General features: G+C 38.9%; 1 protein-coding gene across 1 annotated transcript in view; it reads right to left on the reverse strand.

The window, feature by feature from the left end:
- Positions 1-27630, reverse strand: part of RNF180 (ring finger protein 180) — a 933453-nt gene that overhangs the window by 25557 nt on the left and 880266 nt on the right. The window contains exon 4 of the mRNA XM_044063860.1: positions 19029-19154. Coding sequence (XP_043919795.1) covers positions 19029-19154 — 126 coding nt within the window. The remainder of the gene's footprint in view (positions 1-19028; positions 19155-27630) is intronic.

The following is a 27630-nucleotide window of genomic DNA, read 5'->3' on the forward strand; positions in this document are numbered from 1 at the left end:
ATGTGCTTCCTGTATCTGTCCATAGTCCTAGAGTCTTTATTAGGAGGATGAAGAGAAGAAGAGGTTTCTGACATCTCTTTCTTGGTGGCCACGCCACCACCATGGCATCAACGGGGACTCCTTTCATAAGAAAAGACCTGTCTTAAGGGGAGGTGATAAATTTTTGGGCCTCCGAGGGACCGGTTCCATGGAATCAGGAGACTCCCACGCCCTTCAAGCAACCAAGTCCATTAATTCGTCAAAGGGCAGAGTAACCCAGGAGGTGGAAGGTTGACACTCAAAAGCCTTCAGGAGCACTGACTCATCCTCAGTAGGGGTAAGGGACTGCCAGTCACCCCTCTGCCTTAATATTTCCAGGATGTCTGCAAATGAGACATCCACAGAGGAGGACCGTGGGGAATCTTCTGATTCCTCTAAGTTGGTGTCTGATGTTAAGGATTCCTGAGGGGAATCTAAATGCCCCCTCTTGCATGGTCTTTTTCTGGGGACTTCATCAGTGGGGGCGTCTATTGAAGTCTCAGTCAAGCAGGGGTCACCCAATGGGGTTACCTGAGGCCCTAGGTCTCGACGCTTGGTGGGGACCTGTGGTGTAGGGACAGAGCACGGCCCTTTAGGGGAGGATGAGGAAAGATCTGAAGAGATAAGGGTCTTAGCAGACATGACCCTCCTCATGGCACTGAAGGCACCAGTTTCCGACCCAAGGAGTCTGCCGGTTCCGAAGAAGAGGGCAACCTCCCAGGGGCCGAGACCATGGGCTTCGAACCAGAGGACGGAACCGAGCTCATCTGTGCCGAAGCCCTGAGAGGGAGAGTCAGAAATGAAGCGTCCATTCGACTCTCTCCCCCGGAACCAGCGAGAGAGTGTCGGCTCCAAGACTCTTCGATTGGAACCAAAGAAGTCAAGGTCAACGGGGCCAAGGGCACTGGAACAGGCCTCGACTCAGAGGGTTCCACCACTATCAGATCCTCTCTTTCTGGCTCCGAAGGCTCAACTGGCCTTGGAGGAGGATCAGAAATCATGGTAGGGGGGGTCGTAGGCTTCAAAGCTAACTGGGTCGAAGCTGAAAGCAATTTGGCCAGGGCCAGGTTCACCAAACGTCTCTGCACTATGCGGTCCACATCGATGTCATAAAGGGTACTGGAAGAACAGGTCAAAGGAGCCGAAGAAGCCACCAACTTAAAGATCGGGGACTTTAAAACTTCAGACACCAGCTCCAACACAATGATTTGACTCCGAGGTAAGATTTCGGTGCACGGCTCCGAAGGCTGCAGAGCCGGCGATCGAGTCTTCCCAGAGGTGCTCGGAACAGAAGACTTGTGCTCCGATGACACCTTAGAAGACTTCGACCCCTTTGAGGACTTGGAGGTCTGGTCAGTCTTGTCTAATGCTTCTTGAAAATCTGGCTTCAACAGCCCTCTATCGAACAATTTCATTTGCCTCTCTAATAAAACCCTGCCACTGAAGGAATGGCAGATAGAGCAATCTTCTTGCAAATGTAGTGGACCCAAGCAGTTTACACAAGAAATGTGGTTATCGGTGATGGACATCTTCTGTCCACAGTCACACCTTTTAAATCCAGATTTTTGTTTCTCAGACATTATAAACAGAAATTACACACAAATATCAGATCCCTGATAACAATATCAAAAAAGTTGAAACCACAGAACTCCTTAGAAAGTTCAGATCCCTGAACTGCAATGACTACGAGAATAATGCGACCCCCTTTGAGGTGACAAAAATGTTCAAATACAAAAATTCTATGAAAAATAAGGGGAGAGGGAATTAAATTTGACAGAGCCCTGTCAAGTAAATGTAACTCAAAAAAGGCTAAAGGCCGAGGAGCAACCGCTCCAAATTAAAAGACAAAAATATGATTTTCAGTTAACTCACTGAACAACAATTACAAGAAATATGAGAAGTCTCACAAATATCAGATCCCTGATAGTCTAATACGTAATTTTAAATTCTTTTAAGATAATAAAGAAGGTTACTGGCCCGAGCTTCCTCCGAAGATCGTGTGATCAGTTGCAGTGGCAAACTAGATCTGGGGTTGGTAGGAGAGCACCATGGGATAGGGACTGTGCCTCGAGCTAACTCAAAGATCTTAAGCTTGGAAAGTGGCCGACTAGGAGCCGATCCCACATGTAAAGAACAAACGGCGAGATTGAACAACTTCACACTGACTGTTTTGTTTGCCATCATGGCATAACTTGAGATAATGGCAAGATACTTCTTAAGGGTATCTTTTCTCCAACCTTGTTCTCATACATAAAGAGCTCAAGCATGTCTATCTACATCTGCCCCAAGGTGCAGCATCAATGACCATTCACCCCTTTATGGGCAAAGACCAACTCAGATGTGTATGTAGTATGAAGAGCATAAAAGAGCCCTACTGACAACATGAATCTTCGAACCTGAAAGTGAGCTAACTCTTACTCTATCCTTGCTCAGCCTGATGTCTGACAACCGAGTCACCTATTAGAACATTTTTGTGGGAGGTTGCACGCTCTGGTCACCTTAAGGGCTAGGTATGCAGCTCAGGTGAACTTTCTTTAGGGAACAGACGATGGGTACAGGTGTGTGTGTGCACACGCATGCACATTTGGTAGGTGAGGTACAGGCTAGTGGCCTGGGTTTGAGCTTGAAAGCGTACTGCCTAGAAGGCTTGGGAAGAGATATCCTCACTTCCTTAGCATATATGGACTTAATGTTAGAGCTGGTCTGCAGTGAAGTGAAGATGTTCTGTTTTCTGATAATCATAGTATATGACTGTTTAAGTTATATCTCTCAGAAGTGGATGCTGGGCTGGGGGTCAGTAAAGAGTTGTCAACGAACCTGAGACAGTTGCTACAATTCCCCATGGTGCCTAGAGCAAGGAGGCTGGCAACAGATGAAGTAAGGATAGACTGTGATCTCATGGCAGCAGAGATCTGGATAGCAGAGACTAGAGTTAGGTAGATGCATATCACAATGCTATACCTTTAAGGCTGTACAGGTAACATCACCGTTATACAATATGGCACTACGTAATGTTAGGAGTGACATAGACATTATGTACACAGACAGACTATATCAGAACGGCACAGGAATGCATGCACAAATGCCACAACTGAGGCAGGCTTCACAACACAATACTAGCAGTGACTCGGGCAATTGTGTACATACACAGAAATCAGAAAGGCACAATAATGCAGGCACAAATGCCACAATTAAGGGAGGACAGCTAGGCAAGACAATACAGTACAAATGAGTACCTCAGTACTGTATAACACAATGCAAGATACTGTGCATCACAGTACAGTGTAACATGTTGGAATATGATACAATGCAGTAGCATAGCTAGGGTACTGTGAAGGGGCAGCCTCCGTTAGTGCAAGGTATTAAGGAGTATGACTGACAGATATTGATCAATTGGTAGTACATGACCGGTATTCATTTCTCTACCAGCTTTTCTGAATGACAGTACAGAAATGAATTTTGATACTGCTTTCCTGCAGTACCAAAGTTCTGTGTGGTACAACTTGTAGCCTGAGCAGCCAAGTGCTCCGGATTATGTGGAATGCTCCTCATTCGACCATAAACAAACGGACTGCTTTGCTGTTCCGTATTGAACAGCCTTGGCTACGCTAAACAGCTACTGATTGGTTCATATACAGCAATTACTGCCAATCAGCGTCATGATATACAAACCACTCAAATTAGCTGCTCTGCTGTTCCGCATTGAACAGCATTGGCTGTGCTACACAGTTTTTGATTGGCTCATATACTGCAATTATAGCCAGTTGCCATCACGCTATACGAACTAATCAAGTAAATGTTCCTTTAATCTAATTATGTTTCTTAACTGCGTTAGTTTATGTAAAGACCCTTTTAGTAATAAACAATTGCAATGCATATTGTTTCTATATTTTTTATTGAGATAAAGAAGTATTTTAGGAAAAAATGTAACAACTGCTTATGGATGTAGTGACATTTCCAGTAACTACTGCAGTTTCAAGTTTATGCATCTATGGCTTTGACATCATGGAGCTATGTTTTGGACTTCACTGTCTAGTTAGGTTGCACAAAATGTGCATCTAGGTTCATAGGCAAGGTACTAGACTGGTTGCCCTTGTGGGCCATTTTAAGCTTATCCAATTTTCCTTTTAAGGGTGTGAATTAAACCCTGTACCTTGTGTCTGTGGGGTAACATCATACATGCATAGTACAGCATCCTCATTAGATTACATTGTTGTATCAGTATTGTAACTAGAAGGCAAACATTTGCTGTGGGGATAGAATCCATAGCCTTTTGATTTTACTTGCATTAAAGGAAGATGGAGTGAGCTACATGTTGAGCATTGAAATTGTTTATCAAATGTACCTCCCCAATTGGCTTCTACATTTTAAAGTACAAGCAGAGGCCTTGATGCAATCTGAACTCATGACCCCTGGTTTTACTAGGCCACTGCTCTAATGCCTGAGCTAGAAGACCACATAGCTCGGAAAAAACAAATTATTCATACCTGTGTATCAGATTTAAAGGAGTCAGTGAAGCAAGCACATCTGATAGTCAGAGGCTGGTAATACAAATAGTACAGGTTTGCTAAGGCATACTTTTCTTTAATGGAATGTTTAAATGTTTAAAAAAAGGTGCTGCATTATTGGGAAAGTGTTCAGCAATACAATCTTTATTGTATTTACAGGCAAATGTACCTGTATCGGCAAATGTACCTGTATCTCATGGACAGTTCCTTTATTATCTGAGGAGCAGAAGGATGGTGGAAATAAAACTGTTTAACCTATAACGTTTTCAATTACATATGGTATATTTTGGTTGAAAGGCCAAGGTCAAGGTATGCTTTTCGCACAGTTTGGAAATAGGGTGCCCCACATTTTGACTGTTTGTCACACACTGCTATAGTCTGTGTTCCACAATGGCCTCTTAACAGGTTGAGAACTATGGTTGTATCAAACGGACTGCTACAGTTTTAAAAGCAAAAGCAGTGTTTACCAGATTCACTTCAGAAGTTCGAAATACTGAAATATCAAATTTCAGTATCTCGAGCCCAAGATGTCGAATCCACAAAACCACGAAAACTCAAAACTGCGAAATTCAAAATCTCGAACACTGGAGATTTTGAATTTCGTTGTACTACTGCACACACACACACACACACACACACACACACACACACACACACACACACACACACACACACACACACACACATATATACACACAAAGACATAACCTCTCTACTACATGAAAGAAGCAGGGGGCCAAGCCACCCTGCACCTCCCACACCCCCCTACTTAAATATTCTCACTCTGAGGTTACACTACATACAAACACACACAAAACACCACCACACAAGCTACATTCTCCTCGCAAACACACATCACAGCAACAAAACACATGGACACACACCACAGCCCCTACCCAAAACCCTTAACACACACACACACACACACACACACACACACACACACTTACCTGAATACATAACCACAGCAATACTTCAGAAACACGAAATTCAAAACCTCTGGTATTTGAGGTTTTGAATTTCACGCTTCTGAACTTTCACTGCTCTGTGGATTCGAGTTCTTGGGCTCAATATACTGAAATTTGATATTTCAGTATTTCAAGCTTCTGAAGTGAATCCGTGTTTACCATATGGGGAAAGGACCTTTTTTTTGCTCCTCCCTTGAGGAGCACAGAAACAGACTTGGTTTGGGAGCTTTTTTTTTTCCTTTCTGTTCTTCAGCTACTGAAGGATGCCTGATCAGAAAATGGCATCAGGAGCTAGATGAGCTGTGATACACGGTGACACAATACACAAAACATCACATTAACGCAGGCATAGGCACCACTGTTGAGGCAGACTTGTAAAGCAAAGTACAAGCTATTCTTTTCTTCAAGACTTTATAGGGCTGAAATCGGTACAGACATGCTGGAATAAGCCAAAAGTGTTGTTTTTATCTCATTTCAAAGCTGAATAAAAAAAGAGAAATGCTTTATTACTTCTACACATATCACCTGTTAATTTCTGATGTTTTAGTGGTATTTAAACAGTTTTACTTATTTTATTTTGTTTTTGACGCAAGTTGAACTGCTGAGTTTCTACAGTCGCCTGGCTAACTTATTATGTACTGTGCTGTTTCCTAGTGCCAAAACTACAGCTCCTCTTCATTTTAACTACTTGCAACTTAGTTACTGTTACTGTAAAGTTTTAGTCAAATGTGTGGCCAATCAGAGAGAATGCAGTGACTATTTTGTTGGACAGAATAAGGTGTTGCTTTTTTCTGGGAAGCTAGCATTAGTGGCTGAAAAAACTTTTTTCATTAGGCATAGCTATATTGCTTCAAGCACCTGTTCTTACAGACATGCAAGCACTTTTATTAAAATTTTACTCTTAGCAGGCCTAGTTAGAACCTTATCCCTTAGCAAGTTGTGTTAAGGCACCACATCTCTATTCAGGGCTACATTAGTTTACTGCAAGCTGTTTCTACCTTAGTGGAAAACTTCCAGTACTTAGTTATACTACAAATGTTTTATGGTGTCCATTAATATTTAATACGATGTACTCATAATTTTTTTTGTTAGTATACTGTGCTGTGCCTCTGTCTAACAGTGACACAGAAGTGATAGCGTAAAACCCTACGATCTCCCATCCACTTCAAGTCTCTCGAGCAGTAGCTCAATGGGATTTGGATTTTCTGAGGTGCAGCATGAGTTTATTAAAGGAAAAAGATGCATTTAATATTCTGTTCTCATAAGTATTTATTAAAAAAAGACGAGTTTCAGCACAACCAGTAGTGTACAAATAAGTCTTCAATCCCTAATTTTCTACACTCCTGGACTAAATGGAAGGTCAGCCACTTTGTCTTCCCACAGTTCCCAGCCTCACAGCACTGGGTACTCAGGCAACACAGCAACTGCCTGATACTCACAGACAATGAACTACAACTTACCTCATCATAAACTACCGGCCAGAGATGTAAATAGTTAATTAAGATGAAGAGATCAAAAAGAACAGTCTGTGAGCACCACACACCTTCACAGGACTCCAGACAAATACATGGAACACTGATTTATGCTGAGGAAGTAAAAAAGCTCGTCCCTAAGCCTTCAAGACCTATGAAGTCCAGATTTCCATGAGAATTAAACACCACAATACATACCAGAGAGTTGCCAGGGGAAAAAAGAGAATACTTAAACCTTCTAATATTAATGTATCGGTGAGCGGGACTCCGTAAGTAAGACACACAGACTCTACTCTCACAAGGCTGGACAAAAACAGGATGATGGTGAGTTGTCTTTCAGGTGCCTCTGATGTTTCAAGGGCCTTGTAGACCCTTAAGATGAAGAAACCTGACTAAGACATGGTGGTGGCCCATACGGGTGCAAATGACATGGTGTACAAAACCTCGAATGATTCACAAAGAGAAAAGTTTACAAGCTCTTCATGCATGCAGCAATGCAGGAAAGACTCTGGTATTCAGCAGAATTCTTCCTTCTCCAAGACTGATGCTGAGATACAAAGAAGAGATGACTCATTTCAACAACTGGTTGAAAAACTGGTGCCATTCAAGGGGAATCCAGTATGTGCTAGTGTGCTTGTTTTACCAAGGATGGCTTGTCCCTGTCATTCTAGGATTTTTACATACTGACTAAAGCCTCTGCTGCATCCACGGTGCCTTTGTTATGCAGAATTCAGCTAAAGAATCTACTAGCCCTAAAAACATAATTGCCTGACCTTGAAACTCTCCTGTATATGAAGGACATTCAAGTGTGTATTATTATTGAAACTTGGTTTAAAAGCACAGAAATGTGCTCCTCTGAAACAGGGTTTATGCCTATCACACCTTTAGACCCAATGGGAACTGAAGTGGAATATCCATATTTCTTAAAGACCACATTACCTTGAGGCATATTCCTAGAAATGCACAGACTGAACTTACTGATATTCAACTCACTCTAATAAAACTATTAGATCATAGCATGACATGGGGCCCCCTCAAAAAACACTGAAAGTCATGTCCAATTTATAAATATACTGGATGAACTTCCAATAAAAAAAAAAAAACAAATCAACCATCCTGGTTGACTTTATCTGTTGATAAACTGGCAGACCTATATCTCAAATTTAGGCTATGCCAAAAAATTTCTTGCGTTTACGAACAAGAATGTCATGGGTCAAACAATCAAAGAGCTGACTAGAGGACAACATATTCTTGACCTTGTCCTTACATATAGCATCTATATGCACTACCCCAAGTCTGACCACAAACTGATAACATCAACAGATGCAAAGACTTTTAATGTACACCCAAAATGCGCATAAAATCTACTCTCATAGACACTGTTGTATTAATCTGACAGTCTATACCAGAAATAAACAAAATGGGAAGTGTAAGACCAAACCAGCCTGGTGGTCAACTTGAATAAAAAAATATAACAAAAGGAAGAAGCTTCTTAAAATATACAGAAAAACTAAAGACCTCCAAATCAAGGTCAACAATCAAAGATTATCAAAAGTACTGCAAAATACCATCAGCAAACCACAAGTATCACTTGAACGTAGGCCGACATTATAAGCTAAGAATAATTACACATCCTTCTCTATGCATGCCAGAAAGCTAACAAAATAAAACTCAACTTAATGGCACTAGCTACTCGGATCCAGTGGCTATCGTAAATATATTAGTAAACAAATTCAGTGCATATTTCACTAGAGAAACATTTATACAAAACTCATACATGGCTAAGGATCTCAAGCCCCAATCATCATTACATAGCACTTGTTAAAAGAACTCTTCCAAACAAAAAAAGTACATCTTCTATGAGTCCTGATAACTTATCAGGCTGCCTGCTGAACAGCAATAAACCAGTGCTGGTGGACCTACTCCTACAGCTACTCAACTATACACCAGTTTTGCACCACAGATATGTCACAAAGCAGTTGTGATGCCACTTTACAAGAGGAACCCCACTACAGATACTAGGAATAACACACCCATCAGCCTGATGAGCCTCATATGATAGCCCGCGGAATTGGTCATAACTTACCTGATAAACTACATTATTAAAAATCTTATACAAGACTTGAACCCCAGCAGTTTGGCTTTGATAAGGGTTGAGCCTGTCTAATGAATCCGGAAAATTAATTTGCAAGGGTAATATAAGCCGTGAGCAGTGATCTCGTTGTCCATACAGCATATCTTGTCCTTGTCAAAGCATTTGCCACCATACCACATGCTAACATAATTAATGACATAAATGTCCTCAAAGCTGATCCTTATGTAGACAGGAGTACAACAAACTGGCTGAGGGACAGAATCCACACATAATGAGGCCAGCAAATGTCTCCTCAGAGTATGAGTAATCAGTGTGATCCCTCAGGGATTCAGGTTACTCGCTATTTGGAATATACTCTCTGATCTCTAAAAGTAAAAATGGGGATCTACCAGATTTGTAGATGATTGTAAACTGGGTGTCATACTCAAATCTCTGATGTGCAGAAGCTACAACAAGAGTGTAAAGATATTAATAGATGGTGCTCAGAAAATGGGCTAAAAATATAAATGGTAAAAAGGCAATATAGTTGCATTTGGTAAACATACCTTCCAACCATCTTACTGTACAGAAAACACCCTTCTCTAAAATAAAGATATTGTGAGAGATCTTGGAACAAAGAAAGATAATTCCCTCTCCTTTGATGATCATGTTGCAACAGTGATTAGGAAATCATTAATCAGGTCCATCATTGAATACGATACCTCTGGGAATGATTAGGAAATCATTAATCAGGTCCATCACCGAATACAATAATACCTCTGGGATTGATTAGGAAATCATTAATCAGGTCCATCATTGAATACAATGATACCTCTGGGATTGATTAGGAAATCATTAATCAGGTCCATCATTGAATAAAATGATACCTCTGGGATTGATTAGAAAATCATTAATCAGGTCCATCACTGAATATAATGACACCTCTTGGATTGATTAGGAAATCATTAATCAGGTCCATCATTGAATACAATGATACCTCTTGGATTGATTAGGAAATCATTAATCAGGTCCATCATTGAATACAGTGATACCTCTGGGATGTTTCTTACTAGACATATCAAGCAGTTATTGAGAGACCCCAAAGGTTCCCGTCAAAAAAGATCACAGACAGCATGGAGACTTCGTCCTTGTAATCCACATCCTACAGATCCCTTAGGGATGATCTCTGCCATTATGGATGCAGCATTTCAAGACCTTCTTACATCTCTACAAATCAAACAGCCCAGCAAACACCAGGACCAGAAAGATGAACCTGTTTTAACAAATAAACAAATCACAGTGGAAAGACATGTGACAACTACCACTCCTCTGGAACAAATTTTCACTCCAGATCAATGTGACACACTATCATCTTTCCTTCAATAAGGAATTAGACAAATGAATGGGTATTCATAAATTCCACCACCACACTGGTGGCCTATCACTCCTTGAAAAAGATGGTAAGGTCTAAGGGTGGCGATGGCAATGGGTAAATGGACACATGGCTCTGATGCCTAGTACATTTCAAGATTCTATGATTCTCTGCATAGCACTTCTCAGCTGCTGTTAGAGATCATCATGCAAAAATGACTGGCAATTTAAGTAGGTCATAACAATGCTAACTCTACCTGTGCAAGTGTCACAGGCAGGTTATTGCAACTAGGACTAAGGCATCTGGGATCATTTGTACAATTTGCAAGCATTGTACAAGGTAAATACAGTGGAAATAAAAAGTGTACACACCCCTGTTAAAATGCTAGGCTTTTGGTGATATAAAAAAATGAAACCACAATAAATCATTTCAATACCTTTCCCACCTTTAATGTGACCTATAACCTGTACAATTCAATCAAAAAACAAACAAATCTGTTAGGGGAAAATATAAAAAATAAAAAACGTACAATAAACTGGTTGCATAACTCTGCATATGCTTAGACTAATACTTTGCTGAAGCACCTTTTGATTTAATTACAGCATTCAGTCTTCTTGGGTAGGAGTCTATCAGCATAGCACATCTTGACTTGGCCATATTTCCCCACTCTTCCTTGCAAAAGTGCTCCAAATCTGTCAGATTGCGAGGGCATCTCTTGTGCACAGCCCTCTTCAGGTCACTCAACATATTTTCTATTGGATTTAGGTCTGGGATCTGGCTAGGCCATTCCAAAACTTTAATTTTCTTCTGGTGAAGCCATTCTTTTGTTGATTTGAATAATGCTTGGAGTCATTGTTGCGTTGAAAGGTAAAATTCCTCTTCATCTTTCTAGCAGATGCCTGAAGGTTTTGGGCCAAAAGTGACTGGTATTTGGAACTGTTCATAATTCCCTCCACCTTGACTAAAGCTTCAGTTCCAGCTGAAGAAAAGCTACCCCAAAGCACGATATTGCAACCAACATGCTTCACCGTGGGCATGGTATTCTTCTGGTGAAGCGAAGCGTTGTTTTGTGCCAAACGTACCTTTTGGAATTGTGGCCAAAAAGATCAACCTTGGTCTCATCAGACTACAACACATTTTCCCACATGTTTTTGGGAGACTTGATGTATTGTTTTGCAAATTTTAGCCGGACACGGATGTTTTTCTGTGCAAGAAAATGTTTCCGTCTTGCAACCCTACCCCATAGCGCAGACGTATGTACGGGAGAATGTTGTCACATATAGTACACAACCAGTACTTGCCAGAAATTCCTGCAGCTCCTACAGTGTTGTAGGTCTCTTGGCAGCCTCCCTGACCGGTTTTTGTCTCGTTTTGGAGGGACGTCCAGTTCTTTGCAACATCGCTGTTGTCCCATCTTTTCTCCACTTTTTAATGATTGTCTTCACTGTGTTCCATGGTATATCCAATGCTGTGGAAATTTTTTTGTACCCTTCTCCTGACTGATACCTTTCAACAATGAGACCCCTCTGATGCTTTGTAAGCTCTCTGCGAACCATGGCTTTTCTGTGTCAGGTAACTGAGTGAATGTCAGGAAAATTCTACTAGGACAGCTGAACTTTATTTGGAGTTAATCAGAGTGCTTAACAGATGACTGGTGTGTACCCAAGAAGACTGAACATTGTAATTAAATCAAAAGGTGCTTCAACAAAGTATTAGTTTAAGGGTGTGCACACTTATGCAACCAGCTTATTGTACTTTTTTATTTTTTATATTTATTCCCCTAACAGATTTGTCACATTAAAGGTGGGAAAAGTTTTGAAATGATTTATTGTGGTCTTTTTTTATATCACAAAAACCTGGCATTTTAACAGGGTGTGTACACTTTTTATATCCACTGTATTTTAGTAAACTGCAGAGTGTTTAAGGATATCAGCTGTTAGCAAGCTGATTTTGTGGTGCAGGGTTTGACTCCCGCGGCCTTCATTTGGCTTCTGTGTGACCTTGAGCAAGTCATATAGCCAGACAGTGCTTCGGCACAAGTGGGAGATTGGGGCTAGGCTTTTCAATGGTCTTCTGAACTGCATGCCACCTAAGAACTTACCTATGAACCTCTGTGCAGTTCACAGACATCAAAACCAATGAAGACGATTTACATGAACTTCAAAAAGATACATACTGTGTACTAACTTCCCTCTGGTCATACATTCATAAGTTTATAGGTATATATATTAGGCTAACAACCAACAGGGCCTTTATAAACTTAGACATGGAACTCAACCCAACTGTGTCCCTATGTATCATGAGCATTTATTAGGAGGGGGGCATGTTAGGAAGTTTCTAGAGGTTATGTGGGGGTGGTGCATTCTACTTTGGGCATTATTGTCTGTCTCTGTCTATCACAGACACATAGGCCAGGCCCAGGGGGAATTTCCAATTTCTTATACGTTAATCAATGTAACACTTAAATAGGCTTCACATGGATGGGGAGCTTATTCCAGAGCATGGGGATCCTCTGAGAGACAGACTTGTCGAGTCAACATGTCTTAATTATGTCACAAGCAAAATTTAAATCCTTGGATCTAGTGTTTCTGATGCTGTTTATTCTGTGGATGTGCAAAAGGTCCATCAGAGTTAGATCCAAGGATGCTTTGTATGCCAAGCAGAGATCGGGTCTCAGTAACCTGTAGGAGACATTGTACAGAGGCACGACTTTAAGGCGATCTATACAGGACAATGTGTTGATTCCCTGGCTTCTCCTGATAAGGAGCAATTGAGGGCACTCGAACTGTTGCATATATCTGGTCAGGTACATGCTGAAGGGGGCATTATACTAAATGATGGGTCTGATAAGGGCTGAACAAAGTGAATTATTCTCAACACTACTAATTCCATCTATAAGAAGTGTCAATACCTAGCTAATCAGGTAACTTCCCTCACACCTAAAAGCTTGCCCAGAAAGATTCATGCACCTCTATCGCAATCCTTCACTAGTCATGCACGAATGTCTTATGTAGAGTGATTTAATACAGCTTTTGTGGAGACAACCTGATAAGAGGTGGTACACAGTGTTGATTTGCTAAGACTGCTACTGTAATAGAGATCAAAGACAGTAAGGAAAAACTGCAAATGTGTAGCTGCTGTCCGAACAGCTGACAAATAACAGCTCACTAACAGTGGATGAAACAGACTGTGGTATTTAATGTCACATTTATCTTGTATTAAAGAGCAATGGCTTGGGGGGTAAAAAGTAATAGTAGTTTAGTGTCAGCAAGTCTGTGAAGTTGATCTTATCATATGCATGCCACTAAAAATGGAAACAATATTCCTTTTTTTCCTTTCACATGATCTTATTGCATTTACTTTTGTGGTTCTGGTACAGTGTTACCTCATTCAATAGATTTCACATTTCTCTATTAAAAGCATGCTTTTGCAAAAACGCTTAGTGTTAAACGCTTCCAGTGTCCTACATATCCTGTCAGAATATCTCACGTCTGCTATGATTTTTTCTTTGAATTTTGCCTTGTTCCTCCTAGATTTACTGATTTTCTTCTGATTTTCCTCATAAAGATAGACCTGTTCACGGGTGTATACATAATTAAATAACCAAAAATAACCCTGTGCAAAGATTCCTTGTCAGTAACTATAATGTGTCTAGCATCTCAAAACACTGAATTCTAATAAAATAAGACAGGATGATGCCAGCAATGGATGGATTATAAAAGACTCAGGATTCGTGAGAACAACAGTTATGTTTTTGTTTGTATGTTTGCATCACTGGGGATGTTGCTCAGAGACACTAAACAGGCATAACAGCACAACACACCATTTGTCCACAAAGTATAACCATATATCCTTTACAAACTGAAGTGTGATCCTCCTATCCTAAATTCAAATGAAGTCACTAAACAACCTCTTGGAAGAAACAACTGCAGCAATGCATTTACAAACCATCAATCAAGCAGCTCTGCCATCTGAATGTATGGTAAGTGGCTTGAAATGGCAGTACAAGAAAATAAAAGTGGCAGCCCTACTGTAATTCTGAGACTTGTAATTGCAAGTGTCAGAATTATGAAAAATACAAAAAAATAATTGAAAATATAGAAGAACAGCAAATGTCAAAATCATGGTTCTTTTTTTTAAATTTTTTTTTTTTTTTGCAGGAAGCTCTCCGCACCCTCAAATTCAAGGGGGGACTACATTCCCACACCCTTACTACTTCTAATGCTGACATTGCCATTTCTTGGAGAAAAGGGAATACTCCAGGATACAGTGATCTTGGACTCAGTATATGTAAGTCAGTATTTCTGCACATTCAGTTTCGCTGTGCTGGGACTTGCAGTTACAAGTCTCAGAATTACAAATGGTGACTGGCAGTGATTAGTGCCTGGTCAAAGCAGTGCAAAAAATGTATCAAAAGAGGAGGATGTGAGGTTATGGAGAGAACAGAGCAATGGGGAAATAAAAAGGTAAGAGTTATTCTTATCAGCGATGTGAATCTGCCAGGTGCCGACGGTCAGCTTACCTTCAATAGGTTTGGAGGGGGAGTTTATTAAGGTTATGGATTATGAAGGCTTCATGCAAGTATGGTATAAGACTGTACAAGAAGGGATAATATAGTGGATGTCGTCTTGGATACAGAGAATGGATGTTCAGGTAAAAGTACCACTGGCCAACAGTGACCATGCTGGTATAAGGTTTAGGGCAGTAGGAAGGTTAAAAAGAAGTAATTAAGAAACACAAAAATAAGGGGGATCTGGGGAGATTACACTGCGCATGGAAGGCAAGGGCTTCAGGAACTAAATGGAGGGGTAAATCTGATGCTATATCAATGGTTTGAGGATGAAATTACTAAGTGTATGAACATGGTAATGAGAAAAAAAGACGTAAAAGAGAAATAAGAAGCCCAACATGGATGTAAAGGAACCTAAAGCAAGCAATTAAAGTTAAAGGGGCAGCTTGAAAGAAGTGGAAGAGAGAGGGGACAGATGGAGGGCATGTACTGCAAGGAAAAAAGCAGACATGCGAATTGCATGAAAAAAAAATACAGGTTGAGAGAGAGCTGGCAGCAGGAGTAAAGGGGGAACATGTTTTAGGTTTGTTGCAGGAAAAAGGAAGAAAACAGTCCGACTTAGCATGTTTGGGAACAGGTGAGCTAGAGGTCAAAGACAGTAAGGAAAAACTGCAAATGTGTAGCTGCTGTCCGAACATCTGACAAATAACAGCTCACCAGTCAAGCACAAGTACCTGAAGAATGGAAACTGCAAATGTGGCACTTCTGTACAGTGTAGATAAGCAGGAAGATTCCAGAGACTTAGAAACATGTTAGTTTTACAGGAACTGCAAGGAAACTCATGAATAAAATGCCTAAGTTCTTTGATTGTGTTCTGGAAAGCAATCAGTCTTAGGTAATTAAATTTAGTGAATAAGTTAAAAAAGAGGGTTACAGTATCTGGATTTCAGTAAGACATTTATCTCTGTATTGCATGCCAGCTTCTGCAAAAGTTGCAGGAATTAGGAGCTTCCACTATGAGTGGATAAAAGAGAATACACAGAGGATCAGAAACCCTGAACTGCATTTGCAGAAAGCATCTTGGCAAAAAAAAAACACTTTTTAAGTGTTTTGCAGGAGGCAAGCCCCCTTCCAGCATCCCATAATGTGGGGGGCAAGGCCCCACACCCTTGAACTGATATATACCAACTCAGACGGCACGCTTACTTGAAAAAGGTAGAAATTCCTCCCAAAAAGGAATCACCTCTGACACAATTTGCTGGCAATGATTTCCCATGGAGCAACTCTGACTGTTGCCGAGTTGAAGCTCGGGCAGTCGAAGCTCAAGAGTTCAAGCTTCATCCACCAGTATGATAACTGATTAGGCTTACAACCAAACTGAAAGGCTAGATATAAGTTTTGTTACAAGGCAGGATATAGAATTATGGCAACTGAAAAAAAAAGAAAGGTGCAGGAACAAAACCCTGATTTGTATGGCCTTATGAAGTATGACTGCAAACTAAAAATCATTCACACATGTGTTCTAGTATGTCCAAGGGGTAGGAGGCATCACTGTGGAGCCTTCTGTTAGAATTAAACTGAAATTCAACCTGCCATCTCCCAAACTGGTCCCTGGGGAGTCCTATTATTTTACTCAATTTCCCAAGGATTGAACATTTCTTTGTCACTTTCCCATTTTTGGACTTGCTTTTCCCAGCCATGTAACATTTCTTTAATTGGGATGTTCACACCTGCATTCAACCGTAAGTGTGAAGCCCATATCCATATCCACGTATTATCACAATGAATATCTGATCCCACCTAAGGACTGTTACCACTGGCCAGACTGTCCAAACTGTTAAAAAAAAAAAAAAAAAAATGGTCTGTTACATAAGTATGTATACTGTTATGTCTCTGGAAGAAGGCATTCTTTGCTTCCACTTCTATTTTTAAGAATAGCAAAATAACATGCTTAATTAGTATTACAGATTACGAGCTTAGTGGACCATGTTATTTCCACTACTGCATTAGTTAGTTCATGGTAATGCTTCAGTAATGGATTTGGCATCATGATCATAGCTGGCTGTATGTTATTCCTTCATCTCACTAAATCTGGGAGTAGAACTCTATTTGCTTTATGCAGTCAGACACTGCATATACCTAGAAACATAAGAACACTGCACCTTAATCCTCTACTGCTAACACTTAAGTGCCATTCTAGGATTATTAAAACATGAAGTGCATATACTACTATTATTTGGAAACTGGAATACCCTAGATTCATACTTTGTATTCCAGATAATGAACTCAGTGCAGCCCAACTGCCTGCCCACACCTTCCTGCTGCTGCAGCTTCTCACTGTGGCATATCACGCTAAACAAGACATATATAATCATTGTTTTGCAAGTTAATTAGGTCCTTCTGTGTCTTCTAATGTGTAGGTTTTAGCCCAATACCTTAGATTAGGTATACAAATTCAGATGTTGCAATAACTTGTAATAAAAAGGAAGATGTGTGCCCCTTACTATGACTTACTGCAACGTTGGAATTAATAAAATTAATAACTGAAGGTGAGGGGGCACAGTTCACACACGGGGAGATGTATACAGGAACTGAAGGTGTGCGGGCACAGTTCACACATTGGGGAGATGTATACAGGAAATTAAGGTGTGCGGGCACAGTTCACACATAGGGGAGATGTACACAAGGAACTGAAGGTGTAGGGGCACAGTTCACACACAGGGGAGATGTATACAGGAACTGAAGGTGTGCAGGAACAGTTCACACATAGGGGAAATGTACACAGGGAACTGAAGGTGTGGGGGCACAGTTCACACACAGGGGAGATGTATACAGGAACTGAAGGTGTGCGGGCACAGTTCACACATAGGGGAGATGTACACTGGGAACTGAAGGTGTGGGGGCACAGTTCACACATACGGGAGATGTACACAGGGTGCAATTACCCTGCAAAAACACTCTAATTAAAACATGTGGGTTTGTGTGCTCCATGACAAAAAGATTAGCAAAAGGAAAGTTTGGAAGGGTAGTCAGGAGGCAGTCAGATCATCTGCAGTATTTTGTTACAGATGCTAATAATCTCTTTGGGTAGTAATACAACACATACACACATATATCACACTGGGCAGTTACTGTTTTTTTTCCTGGCTCAGTTCTTCCAAATTTATTTAACGTATGCATCAGAAAGTGGATACACATAATGTCAGACTGTATAACATTAACAGTATACCTGAAGACATGAATGTATGCTATGCAGTTTTACATTATGGTTATAAAGGTATTAGCCCTCTCAAATAGCTAAAAATAGCTTGCATAAGTCATGCAAAGAATACAAAACAGTACTCTGATTACCTTAAAAGGTTGATAACATTCTGAAAGTACAACAGTGCTGGAAGCAAAATAGCCGCACCTTAAATTTGTGACACATGAAATGATTTTTCATATATAATAAGTAACCTGAATCTCAGAATACCGCATTCTCTACTACTTTAAAATGCATGTTAAGTATATGATAATAAAGTTAGTAATCCTGGGGGAATTACAATTAACAGCAGCAGGCACTAACACGGGTCTATATCATATGATCGAAAGTTTAGTTAGTCTTATAACTGAAGCTCAATCACTAAATGTCGAAGTCCCAAAACCATGAACAGCAGTTTCCACACAGGGAAACAATGTAGTTGTCCCAACTAAAAAAAAAAAAAAAAAAAAAATTAAACACAAATCAAGTGGGGGGCTTTGCCTCCCACACCCCCCTAACTAAATATACACATTCCGAGATCGCTCTACATTGTAGAAAGGACAAAAATACGCATAATGGCCAAATTAATTGTTTCCCTGTGTGAAAACTGCCGTTTGCGGTTCTGGGACTTCGACATTTAGTGATCAAGCTTTAGTTATTCGACTGACTAAAGTTTCAATCATATAATACAGACCCACTAACACAGCTGCTGTTTAAAAAAAAATATACCAGAAGTCGCATTTTCTATGACGTATTAACTTCAGCTACCCACCTGAAGACAGTATGCAATTTACTTCTTAGCCATGACAGAATGTATACAATACACTGAAGTACATAAAGCTAAACAAAAAAAATGATATCCCACCTCCAAAGACTCTGAATAATCTTCTGCAGCTTGGTAGTGGCCATTTTGAGCAACTGCTTTTCTGAAAGTACTGTTTCCGTGATGAATATGCCTTTGGGAAATTGTTTTTAGTAGTGTTATTCAGTTCTGTAAAAGCACAAAGAAAAACACTCTGAAAACTTAAAAAATTAAATTAAGAGAATTAGGAGGCCAAAAAAATAAATAAATAAAACCACCATTAAGCATTAAATAAAGACATTTTTTGCAATCTTCTCATAAATGGCTTTGTGCTTGCCAAACACTAAAACTGAAAAATAAACTTTGTGCCAAAATAAAACACATTCTACCAAAACTAAAACCAGAAAAAATGTATTTTATTGTTTAGCTCTTTTATTCTTCTACCAGATATGGAACCTTTCATCAGAACTAAGAATAAGTCAACTACATTTGACTTAAATAAGTACAAATAATTCTAGCAATTAGAAATTTTATAAAAAAATGTCAAGACAAAGAAATAAAAACTAAAAAAACAAATGAAGCACTCAGTGTTGTGATAATTTTAAACAGCGCTTGACATTAATAACATCATTGAAGTCTATAGGTTGTCTGCTGTTAATAATAGGTGCCAACCTAATCTGCTGATCTCCAAAGCACTGATGACATCTCCAATATGGCCAACACCAAAAGTAAGACTGATTAAATCCTGGACAGTCTTTAATGTGCTTAAACATGGCATTATTGCTGTCTTTCACAACATAATACCAAACAGTTTTCACAAGTATGTATTTAAAGGGGAGGAGGGGCTATATCATATCATGAAAAAGACTGACTTGAGTTTAAGACATAAAAGGTGTTCCAAAGAAAAAAAATTTGTGTTAAAAGACAAACTTTGTAATATATATTAACCTATATATATTAAACAGCGAACCGGTTAAATTTAAAAAGACAGCAAAATTAAAACTATAGTTCTATTACACTCACTACAAATTCGGTTAAAAATGTTCCAATCATTACAAATTGTTATATACTAAAAAATTAAAATACTTTTAGTAGTAAATAATAAAATTCTTCTTTATAAATATATGTAAAATATATAAAGCAAATAAAATGTTATGTTGAATGTCGCACATTTGCAGGCCTCATATATCATAGAGGTTGTAAGGAAAACTGTTTATTTAGCCCAAGTTCATGGAAAGCATGAAGTCTAAGTTGCCATTTGACCTCTTTCACCTCTAAGTTAACTCTCCCATCCCCCCTCTGGGGTTATATTTCAACTGTTCTAATATACCAAATTGAAATTTCTTATAGTTTGCACATACTTTAGAGTGCTTAAAAATGCGTTACTGTCATTTCCCTTCGCTATTTCACAACTGTGCTCATATGTATGTCTATGTCGCGCCCTCTCCATTTTGCCTGCATAAAACGATGGACAACCCGAGTATTTGGCAAGGTAAATAATGCCTTTGGATTGACAATTCCCTTTACAAAATTCTACAATGGAATGGGTATCACTTTCTTTGTCCAAGGTTTTAATCTCTAAAATGTAGGGACATTGTGAACAAGCTTGGGGGTCCAAAACCCATCCTATAGAAGTTTTTATAGACAATTGGCTTAAACAGGTTTACCAGGTGGTATCCCACTTAACTGTTGATTAATGGGATTTCCTGGGGAGGTTAAAGGAAGAACTTTGGAAAAAGAAAAAGGAGTTAATATTTTTAACTGTAGGTGTAGGTGGTTTACTTACAAGTATTCTGAAGGATGAAGGACTTGAACACTTTTATAATATTATATCGAGATATACTTCATTTTCTATTGAGAAGATTCATTTAAATGTAGAACTAACATCTACTGTACATCATATTTTTTGAGGGTGAATGATACAAACCAAACAAAAGGGGTGGCTATGGGGGCTTCATGTACCCCCATTTATGCCAGTTTAGTTTTACTTGACTGGGAATTAAATTGTGTATTTAATTCAGAATATTTTTGCTATTACTAAATTATATTGTAGGATTTTGGATGACATATTTATTTTATGGGACGGAGCAGAAGGAAGTATACCATTGTTTATCAATTATCTTAATTATTTCTCCAATTTTCTTAAATTTACTTACAGTCTTGGAAGAAAACAAAATAAATTATTTAGACACCCTGATCACTCACACTAATAATGGGTTTACATCTACGGTGTTTAGGAAACCCACATTCAGTAATTCTTATTTAGACTTTATTAGCAGTCACCCCCTTAGCCAAAAGAAAAGCTGGTTAAGGGTCAATGTATTCATATCGCAAGGATGACATCACACCTAGAGGACATTTCTTGTGAACTAGATGTTGTAGCGGACATGTTCAGAGCCAGGGGTTATCTCCAACTGGTAAGAGACATTAGAACCTACGTTTAGTCACAATAGGGTATCAAATATAAGCCCCTGTTAGGGACAGGATTACGAACAGAAGGACAGGTTAAAAAAGGGGAACCTATATGAAAGGTCCCTTGCGGTTCAATACTACCCTCAAGCAAATGAAATCAAAGATATTATTAACAGGAATTGGACTATTCTACAAGTAAATCCCTCTATTTTTCATTTCTTGGGGCCTTAACTATGTTTTACATACAAAAAAGGGTATAATTTAAAGAAATGGTTTGAAGGGACATCTGGGGTGCCCAGGTTCCCAAGAGTGGGACAGTCAGATGTGGATCTTGTTTACAATGTCCCTACATTTTAGACAGTAAAACCTTGGACATAGAAAATTATATCCATTGCATTTTAGAATTTTGTAAAGGGAACTGTCAATCCAAAAAAGTTGTTTACCTTGCCAAATGCTCAGGTTGTCCATCTTTTTATGTAGGCAAAATGGAGACAGCGCTCTCTAGATATATATACGAGCACAATTATGAAATAGAGAAGGGAAATGACAATAGTGCACATTTTAAGCACTTTAAAGTATGTGCAAACTATAGGAAAGTTCAATTTGATATATTAGAACAACTGAAATATAACCCCAGAGGGGAGGATGCAAGACTTAACTTAGAGGTGAAAGAAGTCAAATGGCAACTTAGACTTCATGCTTGCCATGAACCTGGGCTAAATGAACAAATTTCCTTACAATGTCCATTACTTATGAGATCTGCAGACGTGTTACTTTCAACTTAACATATTTTATAATTTATATACTTATTAGAGAAAACTTTTAGTATATACTACTAAAAGTATTTTAATTTTTTAGTATATAACAATTTGTAATGATTGGAACGCTTTTAACTGAATTTTTAGTGAATGTAATAGAACTTTCTTTTTAATTTTGCTGTCTTTTTAAATTTAACTGTTTCTCTGTTTAATAAGCTGATTTGCAATTAAGATCATGCCGTTGTTGTTATAAAAGAGTAGGGTTTGGTTTGTTGTTTAATTCTGATGAAGTCCTGCTTTTTTTTGGATGAAAGCACTCAATAAATGTTTTTTGTGGAATTAAACTATAAACATTTCTCTTTCTAGTCCAGTTTTATCATTAGAATCTATTCTCAGGCTGCTAGCTTTACACATTTTTTTTTAACTCGTAACATCTGATCCTTCAGCGGCCGAGAGTTGTCAGGCATCACATCTAGATTTGCACATACACAGCACAAACTCCACCCTATTCTCAGTGTAAAACTTGAGAGAAGTGGAGCCAGGAACAGACATATACCAGCTTACACTAGCAAGGTCTTAGTCTTTGATGGGTTGAGTTTAAGCCAGTTAGTTTCCATGCTGGGATATACTACCCCAAAATGTCTTCTAGGTTGGTAAAGTGAAACACATGCTCCTGAAAAACAAGCGCTCTAGATGATCATTATCAGCATAACAATAACACTGAATACTGTTATCTTTAACACTTAAGGCCAACATATACATTTTGAATAGTAAAGAAGCAAGGATTGAGGCCTGCATCTCCCTACAGACAAGCAGACAACTACCAGGTGAATTAACACCTGGTGCAACCTGCTTTTAACAGTCTGACAGTTAAAATGCAAACCATTTAAGCACTTTAGAGGTCATACAGCTTTTAGATGCAAAAAGGGTGAAGAAGAAGTACATTGCCAAATACTACCTAAATATAAATGAAGACCACAAGTGAATACAACATTTGTTCTTCCACCACAGGAGCAATAAAACCAATATATCCAATATATCTAGGTCAAAATATACAATGCATGGCATAGTTGCCCATGGAGGCTTGAAATTGGACACGAGTTAACCAAATCCAAAGGCTCTGGAAAAGGCTTCTTAAGAACAGGAATAACCAAGGAATCTTTCAAGCCAGATTGAAAAAAAAAGCTCAATGAAGTCCAAACTATTTTTGAAAATCAGAAAACATAGAGAATCAAAGTATGATTTTAACAAGCCTTAACAGTTCAAGGTCCAATCTACAATTAGTGGAACAAAAAGGTAACCAAACTTCTGATCTTTTCATAACTGACAGAAGAACACTCGGCCCAGCAAAAGTGCATACAATCCACAACAAATAACTTGAATCACCAAGTATGAATTGATGGGAAGGAATATCTGAAGCTAGTAATGTTATCAGTAGAAACTGTGCTGGATTCTCAAACTTAATGGATGAAAAACTCTTAAGTCTGGTCAGACAAGTTGGGCTGCACAGTCTGGTGGCTACCTGAAACAACAAACATGGCTGAATGATAAGAAGTTGCAGAAATCTCATAGGCTGAGAACACTGCCGTCTTACATGGGATTTCTGAAGAGCACAGAGTACGATACTCAGCCACTTTAAATTTGTCAACAGTTAGGTATGCCCTCTGTACTCACTCCAGCTGTGTTCTGGCATACAAATCTAATGAATCTCATGGTCAAACAATAGTTCCAGAACCTTAAGACATAAGGGATATACATGTTCTGAGTCAGGCTGATCCAGAACACTTGCAATTTTTACACACCATCACTTTTTTAAGAAACATGAACAGTGACTGTCAATTTGAGGTAATTTAACAAAACAATATAATAACCGCTATAAATAAAAAAAATGGGCTGTGGTGTAATTTATATAGATTCAACTTCAGCATTTGATATGGTCATATACAAGACACAGACTAATAAATTATAACCACTAGGTATTACTGTAATCTTGATAAGATGCATGGCTTACAAATAGAACATGGCAAGTATCATATTCCAGTTGGACAGGTGAAATTCTAGGTTACAGTCGGGGTGTCCCACAGGGCTCTGTTGTAGGCCCATATTTGTTTAGGTTGTATCTTTCAGATCTCTCTTTTTCATCTGAAGTGTTCTACAGTCTATATGCACATGACTTTAAAATGAGTAAACTGATTACATGTATTACAGATAGGGCATGTCTGCAACAGAACTTAACTAAATGGACCATATGGGCACAGGAGAATAATATGGTGATAAATACATCAAAAACTAAGCATATGAGAATTGTGAGACAGACTGAATGGTGAATATTTCATACAGCAGACAGTGACTGAAACTGTAGATTTCTTTAAGGACTTGGGTATTATGGGTATATCCAACTCTTGAGTTTTATTAATCATATTAACCCGATTGGTTAATGATAGTTATAAAAATACAGGTTATAAAAAAAGATTTATAAAGTCTACAAAATCAGAAATTATGAAACCATTGTTTGTTAGTTAAATCAGACCCAAACTTGAGTATGGAATAACAATAGAGGGAAACCTTATGAATAAATCTGAAAGAGTGCAGGGGAAATATACCAAGGGCACCCATGGATGTGAAAATTTTAGTTAATGTGAAAGACTAAAATAACTGAACTTATACAGTGTCTCACATAAACATTTAAGTGGAAAACTTATTCAAATATATAGGGCATTTAGAAACAACTACCTCTGGGAATGTTTGAGGTTATCAAAAAGTAGTAGAGAATCCATCAGACAAACAATGTAGAAGATTCCATAGGAATGAGAAGCGTTCTAATTTGTTCTCTGAGACAGTAGCTCATGCATGGAATAAACTACCAATTACATTAAAGGAGAACAATGTCTCTCTTTGTCCCTTTTATTTGATCCTGCATACAGAAATTTGCACCGCAGCTTTAAAATATTATTCACTCCACTGTTTTCCTCCTAGCCAGCCTTCCTTTCCGTAGTATTTTAGTTTCAGTTTGATAATTAAGTTATTGCGCCATGTAAAAGCCTCTAGCTGGCTCTTAAGTGTTGATGTCAGGACTACTACACTTCTGTAGTAGTTACCAGAGAATTTCCTCCCACAAACCGACGTCAACACTCCCATATTTGCATGGTCTATAGAAGTACGCAGTAAACCTCCCACATATGACGTCAGAGCGGTCTTGTCCAGCCCACTCCATTAACCTAATAAAACCCAGTATCTGCTGTGTGGAACTCCATTTCTTTGGTAGAGAATCCTGATGAGTGCATTCTACTGAGGGACTCCAGGAATGTTTGGATTGCCTTCCTTATTTCACTTTGTTGCTATGGTCAGTTTTTTTAGTCCATGCAAGAAATAATTTTACACCTAGTCCATGTTTACATGCATTCGCAGTCTTTATCCAGTGCAGTAGGAGAGAGCTCATGGTTTCTTATTTTAGGGGGGGGGGGTGCCAAGTGCTTCACTAGTTTTGCACAGTTCAGTTTAATGGTAGATGTACTGTTTATTGCTGCTGCTGGGTTATAATTTATGACATATTTACTGTTTATTGCTCTGTTCTGCTTGGTTTTCAACGACGATGTTAAGCTGCTGTCCTTTTTAGCTGATTTTCTAATGTTCGAGGGGGTATGTGTATGCTGCTGATGGGTTTGGTTTATTTCCAAAGTCGGAGTGTGTGTGTGTGTGTGTGTGTGTGTGTGTGTGTGTGTGTGTGTGTGTGTGTGTGTATATGCTAAATTTGCAAGTGCGGGTGAGTGCTTTGTTTAATTGTAAATGCAGACTGCTGTATCCTCAAGTATGAATGTGTGTGAATGTGTGCAGTGTGTGTGTGTGTGAATGCTGCCTTTTCTTTCATAGTAGAGTCTTCTGCTGAGTGAATGTTCAAATTTGCGTTTGTGTTCTATTTTTCTTTTGTTAGGCTGTAAGTATGGGTAAGTACATTTATATTAAATTAGTGTGTGTGATGCCCATGATCTTTTCATGCTGCTGATGCTTTTGTACACAGTGACAATGAGTGCGAATGCAAGTGCGGGTGAGCGCTGAAGTCTGCTTGAGTGTGTGTGAATGGTACAAGCAAGTATGGATGTCTATATGCTGATTTTGTGTTTGTTTCAAAGTCTGATGCTGCCGTTTCTTTTGGTGTGCATGAGTGAATGCTGAGGTCAACAGAGCATATATGTGAATGTGTTTTTAGGTTAATACAATAAAAATTTTATTTGGGTTAGTCAAAGTGTGTATGCGTTGGTGGGGGATGGGGGCATGGACGTTGTGAACCAAAGCAAACATTTTCTTAATTGGTTTCCCATGCTTGCTGCATACAGCTGTTATTCCACATCGGAAACGTTGCATTTACCGTATGTTTCCAAACAGACTTTTTTTTTTTTTTTTTTATCCCGGTTGGAAATAATGTAGCTCGGCATCCATGATTGTGGGTTCCCCTGTAAAAAAACGCTTGCGTTTTTTGACTAACGTAATTGTGCAAATGCAAGCCAGATGGGTGTGGGTGTGTGCGCATGCTCGTATGCAAGCAAGGTGCGTGTGTGCTCGTATGCAAGCAAGATGTGTTTGTGTGTGTATATGGAAGCAAGATGTGTTTGTGTGTGTATATGGAAGCAAGGTGTGTGTGTGTGTGTGTGTGTGTGTGTATATATACAAGCAAGGTGTGTGTGTGTGTGTGTGTATATACAAGCAAGGTGTGTGTGTGTGTGTGTGTGTGTATATACAAGCAAGGTGTGTGTGTGTGTGTATATATACAAGCAAGGTGTGTGTGTGTGTGTGTGTGTGTGTGTGTATACAAGCAAGGTGTGTGTGTTACACAGAATTTTGCTGTGTGTTGCTTATGAGCAATATACCTTATACATTATTAATTCAGTGGCATAGCTGTTTGCCCTCTGCCGGTTCGCTTACATAAACTACATTGATTGACTGATTCCAGTTTGTTACCATAACTTCTGAGTTGACCAGAAATATAATACACAGAATTATGGGGTGATATATTCAGCACTGCTGATTAGATCTAATTCATACATCTATTGAACAGCTTTTTTTTTTTAAACACAGACACCTCTTGCCATAAATATGACAAATTACATAATACATCATTTCTAATGAAAATTAAACAAAAAGCAGCTTTCAGTAAAACATTACAGACTAAGCAGCCATAACTATGAAGTTTCATACAGACTAAACATTTTATTTTACTTATGTACCATTATATTCAGCCTGGCTATAGTATCTGTAAGCTAGGTTTTCTTTTTCAAACAATCTGGAAAGTGTCTGATATAATACTGTTTCTCTCTTATGAAAATCAGCTTGACCTACTTAGTATCTATGTAGAAATCACCCTTATGCTTCTTGTATTATTGTCTAATGTGTTTATTCATGCAGGCATTCCCATTGCTGTCTTTATAGTGGGTCTAGGTGAGATAGAGCCTAGCTTGGGAAACAGCAAGTTAAGGTATAAAACAATTCAGCATGGGATG

The sequence above is a fragment of the Protopterus annectens genome, chromosome 2.part2 (genome assembly GCF_019279795.1).
Source record: "Protopterus annectens isolate FY-2018-M chromosome 2.part2, PAN1.0, whole genome shotgun sequence".
NCBI lineage: Eukaryota > Metazoa > Chordata > Ceratodontiformes > Protopteridae > Protopterus > Protopterus annectens.